Raw genomic sequence first — 9,698 nt, 5'->3', positions numbered from 1 at the left:
AATTTAATATTATTGCTTGTATATTTATAATAAAAGAAAAATGGTTTCTCTTAATAAAAAATATTGTTTTCATAAGTTTAATTTTATTTCTTTATTATATAAGAGAGAATCTTCTTTTGATATAAAAAAATATTTATATTATTGTATCGAAATATATAATAGTTATTCGAAATAATTATCAAAGTTAGAAATAAAAATAAACATATATATATTTAACTTATTTATCTTTATAGCGTGTGCACAGAAAGAGGGAAAGAAAGACCTCATAAGTTTTATTATTAGAGAAAAGAAACAAATGTGTGTAACTTCTCTGAGAGATCTCTTACGGAAAAAACGTTCAACTATTGACCGTAACGTACGAAATCACGTTCAACTTGACTATAAACTTTCAATATTCAGCGTTATACGTTCAATTTTGAGCGTTTACGGTCAAGTTGAATGTGATTTCGTACGTTAAGGTCAATCAGTTGAACGTTTTTTCCGTAAGGGGAGATAATATGTAATTTGTCAAGCTATGATAGTACAACTATAATAACCTTACCTTTGACTTTTATACAGTACTCAGAATGTACATAATCACGAAAGTTATGTGTAATTTTAAAACAATTTCTTTTTATTTTAATATATGTTTGAAAAGAAAGGAAAGTATTTATTTCAGATTTATACTAATTTTGTATGTTCAAATAGAGAGAACATATGTGAGTATACAGTTTACATCAGTATATGTTTGTGAATGTCATGCACTTTAATTGCATTGCATTATTATGTTTTTATCTTTAATTCAAGAAACATGAAAGTGACTTCCAAATTTAACAATTACGTATGTATGTTCTTTTTTTATGCGCTTGAGATTTGTGTCATTATATGTTGTGTAACAAGACATCGTTTTAAAAGATTATGTTGTTGCATTAATGTAATGCAGTGCTATGCGCAGAACAATATTACATTAAATTGTAATTTATACAATGTAATATCTTTGAAAGAGAGTCAAAAATTAATCATACTTATACTGGTAAATACTAATAATTATATAATATCGTATTCCTTGTTTCGCAGAGATACGAACCTAACATTTCTACATGAACGCGACATGTAGCTCAATTGTTGAGGTCGTTGATGGCTTGTAAGATGCGTTTTACATGTCCCACCTTGGTGATGCCTAGCTCTTTTAGATCTCGACGAGCTAGAGTTAACAGCTCTCTACCGCGTATATCATGAGACACGAATTTGTCGGCGTATTCTCCTAACTGCAGATTCTCCAACCAAGTGCACACTTCCTGCACGCTCCATGTGGTCACTTGATCACGCGCCAGATTTCCTGTACCGCTCGATTGGCCGGCAAATCGACGAAACTTTAACCAGAACAACCCTCGATGACGATTTTTTTTATCGCTCTGCAAATCCAGAGTTTAAGACACCAGTTAGTATGCAATTAGTTAGATTAGTAAAGCGTGTAAAGCGGTATGCTATTTTATACGTTAATGACATGCTAATTATATGCAGGTGGAAATTTGCACTTGGGATGTGATAATACTCGATCAGACTCGACAGGCACACAAAATAGCTCCCAAAAAGTCTACTATTGTTTACATTCGCGTTTCAATAATTTTCAGACGCGTAAGTACCGTAAATACACATCTTTCTAACATCTATATAGTAATAATAAGACTAATATATAGGAGATATTCCATTATATTTATTCCTGTATTTTATCGATATTTATATATTTCTTAAGAAATTCCTAATAAAATCACGAAAGTTCCCCTCTCGTTATTAGTGCTAATTAACCAGTGCAAAAACCTTTTACTTGTTGCAAAATTATTATTAGAAACAACAAACATAATAAGACAAGCAAAAGTTATAAATTACATACAATTCAAGTGCATATCCGGATTTGTATGTTATTGCTTTTGCTAATTTAAATAAATACGACATAATTAAGTTTCACATAATACATATTGTGTCTTACCATGAAATATAAGTAAAACCATATAAGCATGAATAAACAAAAAACAATAAAAAGTATCTAAAAGTAATACATCCATTTTCCAGCGTAACGCATGCACGTATACGACACACACATATATAAAATTAATTTATATCGTATTTTGCTACATTGCAAAACTCTAAGTCTCTAAACTAAACGCTAATTCTATTTCTCTAATATCATAAGCATGAAGACTTAAAAGCATATTACCAGCACTTGAGATTGAGCACTCAATCAATCCGAAATAAAGCATAGGATAATTTATTAATTATCATTTGGAAACAATTACGTATAACAAATTATATAAAATTCTTTTAAAAAAGAAATTGTATGAAACTTTGTATGCGTTAAATATATGTGTATAAAGAGAGGTGCTTTCATAATATACATTGCGTCTGTACGTCTCATGTTTATATATTTATATATTTTAACTGATTTAGTTTTTCAAAATTTACTAAAATATACTATTCTCAAGTAATTCGAATAATGCTGTCCAAATATAAATACAAATATATAAAGTTTGTTACGAATAACTAAATGGAATATCGATCACAACAAATATAAAACGATAAAAAAGAAGACTTTGATCTGTCAGAGCGTATAATATATTTTATTTGAATTTTTATCTCGTGTAAAAAAAACGAATTAAAACTATTTATGAAATATGAATAGATAACTTTTCATATTGTATCTTCATTAAAAAAAAAAAGATCTTATATAAATCCAATTTTCTAGTTAGCTCCACATAAATATCTACATAACATCTTGAACAAATTTTCAAGAATCATTAAATCAAGGTTTTGCTACTTTAAATGACTTTACATATTAAATTTATTAATTAAATATCACCAGAAGTGTAAATATTATCATAATGCAAAATACATGACAGAAAAATATTAGAATAGTTATTTTCATAACTTATATTTTTAAAGAATTAAATTTTGATCGGTGCATTGCATAAACCATAAAAAGGTACTGTACCTGATCATCTGCGGGAACATTTTGCAAATAAACCAATTCTGTACCTCCTACGTCAAAGATACACTTTCGTAATTCTTGTTCCATGCTAGCTAGAGACAGGGACAGCTTGTTTTCCAGATCCTCTCGTAATTTCTATATTTTTTGTATACAAGTATTAATGTTGTTTGACATACACACACACAAATTATAAATATACAATAACAAAATATATTTACCAAGTTATGAGCTTTATTGCGAAGCAGCTCACAAGATTCTTCATATAATTGTCGTGCGCTTGATACCAATTCGGTTACCACAGGTCTTAAACTTATCTGTTAGTAAGCAGAACAAATATGAACAAATGATCATATAATAATTAACCTTAACTATATTCTACTTACTTAAGCTATATTCTACTTACTTAAAATATTACTTACCCCTTCTAAGATTTTCCCGTCTGGATGCACTTGTTCAAGAGCATTTGCTGTTCGCGAAGCAATTTGATACAGATCTGGTTCTAGACTTGGATTTGATATAATTAGCAATTTTACCCACTTTACCAAAGTCGTTACCGCCTCAATGAAATTAAGTAGAATATTAAGCTCCTCATCGTTCAGCTGAGAAGGCTTATTACATATTTGCAACTGTGCTTTAGGTTGTGACTGTAATATAGTGGAAGAAGATTGAGGTACAGTGGTTATTGAGTTACGTTGCTTTTCTTCCCACGTTCTCAGCGAAGTTTCAAGCGCCTGAGAAATGTTTTTAATTGCAATAAACGTCAATTTTTTTATTATATTGAGAAATCACGATAGATACACTTACTCTATTTCTATAAAGCATCTGCATGCGATTCTTATGTATAATTCTTATAATGCCAGGTGGTTGAATCCAAGCTTCACCATCAACCTGTACAGGAACACCTTCTTCTCCCAAGATATTAATCTGAACAGTCTGACATTGAGCTATCCTGTGATGCTGTAGATTAATGAGTCGTGAAGCAGCCATCTGAACAGATCCAAAAACCGCCACCACTTCCAAAATGCGATCATCAAATGATGGTGCTAGAAATATATCTCCTTCCTTTGAACCACCCCAAAAGTTCGTACCACCCATAAAACTGTTATTAGAGATTGAAATTTTTAACATTAGATCAAAATTAGAGGGAACATTTAGTTATATTTTCTTCGATAAGTATACCTTGGTATATTTAATACAACAATTCCTTGTAAAGAAGGCAATGGTATTCTTTGACCGTCACATTCTAGCTGAACTCTTTGTTCAAGATTTTTATAAGTCTTTTGCAACCATTCCTTAGATCCCAAGACGCCGTACCACATATAATTCTTAGCTCGAGATCGACATTTTTCGGGATGTTCTTCTCTTTTATTATGAAAGTCGAGAGTAATTTTTGCGTCTATGCCGATTCCAAAATAATTATTCATGACGCATCGTTCGTAGTAACCTTCCCTAATATAATACAGGTTCATCGAATCATGTACTGTAGCTGTATAATCATAAGCATAACTCACATTAATGATTCGTCCGGGTCCATTAATGGCGATACTGCCGCGCACAGAGCATCTGCATTTGCCAGTAACGCTTGACTAACAAGACCAACTCCAACACTTACATCTATAAAATGCATTTAAAACACCAATAATTCTACACACAATAGAAAATATTTAAATTTTGATATTGTATTTTTGTCTTACGTGGCCACATAGGCAATCGGACTAAAGGATTTATTATTGGAAGTTTTTTCTCTGTTTTTTCCATAGATTTCGATCTTTCTCGACCGGAGCGTAAGCTAACACTTGAACCACCTAGACGAGCGGTGCTTGCTGCCAACGACACAACCTCCTTCAACAAACTGCTGCTACTGATACGCCGTGTGCCTTGCGGAGAAAAGCCCGTGTCGGGCAACTCCACGCTTACTGAGGGTAGAAAAAATATTATCATTATATATGCGTATATGGAAGTAATGCACATATAATATATCTCAATTACATCTTTCCATACTATCGCCGCTACAGTATTGTTTATTATGAGGATCTAGTCTGTAATCTAAGTTAAGTTTATGATGACTTTCAATTGACAAAGATGGGCTTGGTGGATCGATGATAACACTAATCTGCGGTGGAAAAATCGCCGAACATTTTTCCTCCAGCTGTGTTTTATCCGATGTGACGGTGAAGCAGCACACAGGACTTAACAAAGTCGATACTTTTTCTTTCTCAATATTTTCAAACCTAGCTTCAGAAATTATATTTGTTTCCACAGGTTCCGACTTCATTCCCGATAGACGTACACATGTTGTAAAACCGTCAGTTTTATATTTATTTACCATTTCCTGTTGATATAAATACAATATATTAATTGTATATGTTTAATGACTTTTAGAAAATAAACAAGATATATTTGAAATATTTGGCACACCTCCGTTCTTATATTTTTTCTCTTGAAAGATTTTCTCGCAATATCATTCATTGCATCAAAATGAGCTAAACCAAAAGATTTTTGCGGTTCCTCCATTTCTAAACCTTCTCTAACAGAATCATATTTCTCGCCCATTATAGCACTAATTACATCCTGTCTGAGGGAACTCAAATCTTCTAAGCCGCTTTCTGAATATTGCGCTTCACTCAAAAGCATATCCGAATTGTCTGGCGAATCGATATGACCGATTTCCGAGCTCTCGGATCTCTTCGTAGAATCAAAGATATCGCTGTCTATATTTTCTGAAAAGTGTGAGAGAAATTATCTAATAATTAGATATAAAATACATACTACTTAGCTTTTTTACAACGTTTATCACATTGATGAGTTTATTTACCAATTTCACTTTCGCTATTACGAACGGTATAACTTTTAGAATCCAAGGTTTCAGAAACCATACTGTCTGTACTAATAATGCTGTTAGTACAGCTACCTCTAGGTTCAGTACATTTAAATGCTGTCGACCTGTACGTTTGTTCTAGCGAGATATTTCTAGAATGAATTGAATCTGTATCAGGAGAAATAATTGCGTCTTGCATGGTTGCGTCATCTGATGGTGTACTTGTATCTATAGTCTTTGTGACGGTTATTGGAATATCAGAAGATTCTATCTGTGTAGGTTCGAATAACAAAACATTGTCTTTAGTAGCTGCTTGTATTTCTTGCTGACCGGTAGTTTGTATTATGGGCACATCAAAACTGAAAGTACTAAATTAAAATATATGTAAGCTATTTAAAATTTAAACAATGGAATATAGATACATTATTAAAGTTAAATGAGAATGGAAAAATTACCTTCGTAAAATGTTTTCACTGTTTCGCCTACTGTCAGCGAATCCGTCAGGTGCGGGTAGAGTTAGTAGTTCCTCAGCTTGTGAATCTCTTCGTAAGTCCGGCATTGGACTCAAACGCGCGACATTAGGAGTAGGACTTGGACAAGGTGAAATCTCGACGCTGCTACCTGATTCTATAGTTGGCATTAAACTAATGTTGTCAACTTGGTCTGTTTGTAATAAGCTGCGAATATCCAATTGCTGTTTTTTATCTTAAAAAAAACATACATTATAAAAATGCAGCTTTGATGAGTAATATACGGAACTCACTTTATCGTCATAAGTTGGCCAACTCACTTGTCGCAGTATTTATCGAAGAATCGGATGTTATGGTGATGTTTGGCATCTTACTACTTTGCTTTTCATCCGATGAGTTGTTTTGTTCGTCGATGGTCACTTCTGTATGTTCTACTAATCTCCTAATAGCTCTCTTCAAGCTATTTGCTCTACCATACAGAATAATTACAACATGTGTGTATGTGTGTGTGTGTGTGTGTGTACACAGCGCGTCAGGAATTCGAAGAGTAGCCGCGGGATCGGAGCAGAGATGTCAGTTTGCGGACGTTAGCACATGCAGCAGCAAGTGGAGGGGACACGCACACAAGCGAGCAGCCACTCGCCGAGGCGCTGAGCGCACACGTACACGGCTGTTCGCCTGTGTGCGTTTCATCTGTGTATCCCCTCTACTTGCTGAGCAGGCCGCTAGCGTCCGCAAACTGGCATCTCTGGATCGGAGCAGTGTGCCCAGTTTTGACTCTCTTACAGCACGCTGCAGCAAGTGAAGGGGATACGCACACAGGCGAGCAGCCGTGTACGTGTACGCTCGACGCTTCGGCCGTCTTCGGGCGGTAGAAGAGAACAGAGATATGTCTACTGTCTCTTTTTTTCAACATAGCTATAGCGTACGAGACTAGCGCGAGCGGCTAAGTCTCGCGCTAGCAGCTGTTTATCATTTTTCACCGTTTGTCCTCGTTCTTGCACTTATTTATTTACAGAAACATTTCGATTAAATAAAAAAATATTAACACCATAAAAGAATAATTAGAAAAATGAAACATATGAGGAGCATAAATGAAAAGTGAAGAATATAAATTCACTCTTGGCCAATATGTACGTCTTTTTGATACTTAATTATATATTTAGCAAAATTGTTGTTAATATAAAATACATATAGATAAAAATATATTTTAATGTTGTTTGTTACGTAAAAAGTATTATGTTAATATACTTTTTACTTTGCACTCGCAATTACATATAATATACATTAAAAGAAAAAAAGTATTCTTGCAATAAGAATTTTATTATATTTAAGTTTTAGAAATGAACTACGTACACATTGTTGCTCAACGGAAACCGCGAGACGGCGGTTAGGTGTTTTCTTCCGTCAAAAACAATGTAAAACATTTGTTTTGTACAATATTATAATAAATGTTTATATATACGTTTTTTAGCATAAAAAATAATAATAGATTAAATAATTGAAATAATTCTACATGTTATAATATAAAACAATGTTTCAATAAACATATAAATAAATACAAATATATAAAAAGTAATACACTATTTACAAAACCAATATTGTGCATTTCCAAAAAGAATATAGATAGAACAGAACAGGTAAAAGCTTAGATAGAAAGGATAGAAGTAGAAAAGATAGATGAAATAAGAAGATAGAAAAGTAGGAGAAATAGATAAGGAAAGAACAAATAGAATATAGATTAAAAAATTGAAAAAAAATCCCAGTATAAAGTTCCGAAAACCTGAAACACCCGATTTTTCTGTCGATTGGTATACTACTGTATTTTGGTGCGCTGATTACGAATATGATAGTGAAAATCACCGAAAATGTCATTTTCAAGGTCAAAACTAAAAAATTATCGTTTTTTTAACATTATTTTGATAAATATTTATAGCACAAAAAATGTTTCAAATAAAAGTTGTAGCTCTTGAAAAAATACATCATTTATGTCGTATGCATTTTTTGCATAGAGCCACCAGTTGCGAAAAAAATAAGATAATAGGTAAGAGAGTGACTTGTGTGTGCGTGAAAGGGTAATTATGTAGAATAGGGGAGCCACCTTCGATTTCAATAATTGTTACATATGTTGTCAAGGTCAATTTTTACATATGTTGTCGGGATTTTTTTCCAATTTTTTAATCTATATTCTATTTGTTCTTTCCTTATCTATTTCTCCTACTTTTCTATCTTCTTATTTCATCTATCTTTTCTACTTCTATCCTTTCTATCTAAGCTTTTACCTGTTCTGTTCTATCTATATTCTTTTTGGAAATGCACAATATTGGTTTTGTAAATAGTGTATTACTTTTTATATATTTGTATTTATTTATATGTTTATTGAAACATTGTTTTATATTATAACATGTAGAATTATTTCAATTATTTAATCTATTATTATTTTTTATGCTAAAAAACGTATATATAAACATTTATTATAATATTGTACAAAACAAATGTTTTACATTGTTTTTGACGGAAGAAAACACCTAACCGCCGTCTCGCGGTTTCCGTTGAGCAACAATGTGTACGTAGTTCATTTCTAAAACTTAAATATAATAAAATTCTTATTGCAAGAATACTTTTTTTCTTTTAATGTATATTATATGTAATTGCGAGTGCAAAGTAAAAAGTATATTAACATAATACTTTTTACGTAACAAACAACATTAAAATATATTTTTATCTATATGTATTTTATATTAACAACAATTTTGCTAAATATATAATTAAGTATCAAAAAGACGTACATATTGGCCAAGAGTGAATTTATATTCTTCACTTTTCATTTATGCTCCTCATATGTTTCATTTTTCTAATTATTCTTTTATGGTGTTAATATTTTTTTATTTAATCGAAATGTTTCTGTAAATAAATAAGTGCAAGAACGAGGACAAACGGTGAAAAATGATAAACAGCTGCTAGCGCGAGACTTAGCCGCTCGCGCTAGTCTCGTACGCTATAGCTATGTTGAAAAAAAGAGACAGTAGACATATCTCTGTTCTCTTCTACCGCCCGAAGACGGCCGAAGCGTCGAGCGTACACGTACACGGCTGCTCGCCTGTGTGCGTATCCCCTCCACTTGCTGCAGCGTGTTGTAAGACAGAGATGCCAGTTTTGAGACGCTTGCAGCATGCTCAGCAAGTAGAGGGGATACACAGACAAAACGCACACAGGCGAACAGCCGTGTGCGTGTGCGCTCAGCGCTTCGGCGAGTGGCTGCTCGCTTGTGTGCATATCTCCTCCACTTGCTGCTGTATGCTGCAAGCGTCTCAAAACTGGCATCTCTGCTGTAAGAGAGTCAAAACTGGGCACACTGGATCGGAGGCAGTGTGCCCAGTTTTGACTCTCTTACAGCACGCTACAGCAAGTGGAGGGGATACGCACACAGGCAAGCAGCCGTGTA

The 9,698-nt window shown here is 33.1% G+C and overlaps 1 protein-coding gene across 3 annotated transcripts in view; it reads right to left on the bottom strand.

Moving 5' to 3' along the window:
• Positions 1-229: 229 nt before the first annotated feature.
• LOC109861855 (diacylglycerol kinase eta) overlaps positions 230-9,698 on the bottom strand; it is a 23,630-nt gene continuing 14,161 nt past the window's right edge. For all 3 annotated transcript variants that reach the window (XM_020441694.1, XM_020441695.1, XM_020441696.1), the window contains 13 exons: positions 6,574-6,722; positions 6,239-6,488; positions 5,781-6,151; positions 5,384-5,685; positions 4,955-5,297; positions 4,660-4,881; positions 4,477-4,579; positions 4,145-4,414; positions 3,770-4,064; positions 3,385-3,696; positions 3,184-3,279; positions 2,969-3,100; positions 230-1,394 (listed from right to left, as the gene is read on the bottom strand). In XM_020441694.1, the coding sequence (XP_020297283.1) occupies positions 1,098-1,394; positions 2,969-3,100; positions 3,184-3,279; positions 3,385-3,696; positions 3,770-4,064; positions 4,145-4,414; positions 4,477-4,579; positions 4,660-4,881; positions 4,955-5,297; positions 5,384-5,685; positions 5,781-6,151; positions 6,239-6,488; positions 6,574-6,722 (3,142 nt within the window). In that variant the 3' untranslated portion in view covers positions 230-1,097. The remainder of the gene's footprint in view (positions 1,395-2,968; positions 3,101-3,183; positions 3,280-3,384; positions 3,697-3,769; positions 4,065-4,144; positions 4,415-4,476; positions 4,580-4,659; positions 4,882-4,954; positions 5,298-5,383; positions 5,686-5,780; positions 6,152-6,238; positions 6,489-6,573; positions 6,723-9,698) is intronic.

The sequence above is a fragment of the Pseudomyrmex gracilis genome, unplaced genomic scaffold (assembly GCF_002006095.1).
Source record: "Pseudomyrmex gracilis isolate BER0280 unplaced genomic scaffold, ASM200609v1 scaffold_1090, whole genome shotgun sequence".
Lineage (NCBI taxonomy): Eukaryota > Metazoa > Arthropoda > Insecta > Hymenoptera > Formicidae > Pseudomyrmex > Pseudomyrmex gracilis.
Note: the sequence above shows the minus strand (reverse complement) of the source record. Positions and strands in the feature narration are given on the sequence as shown.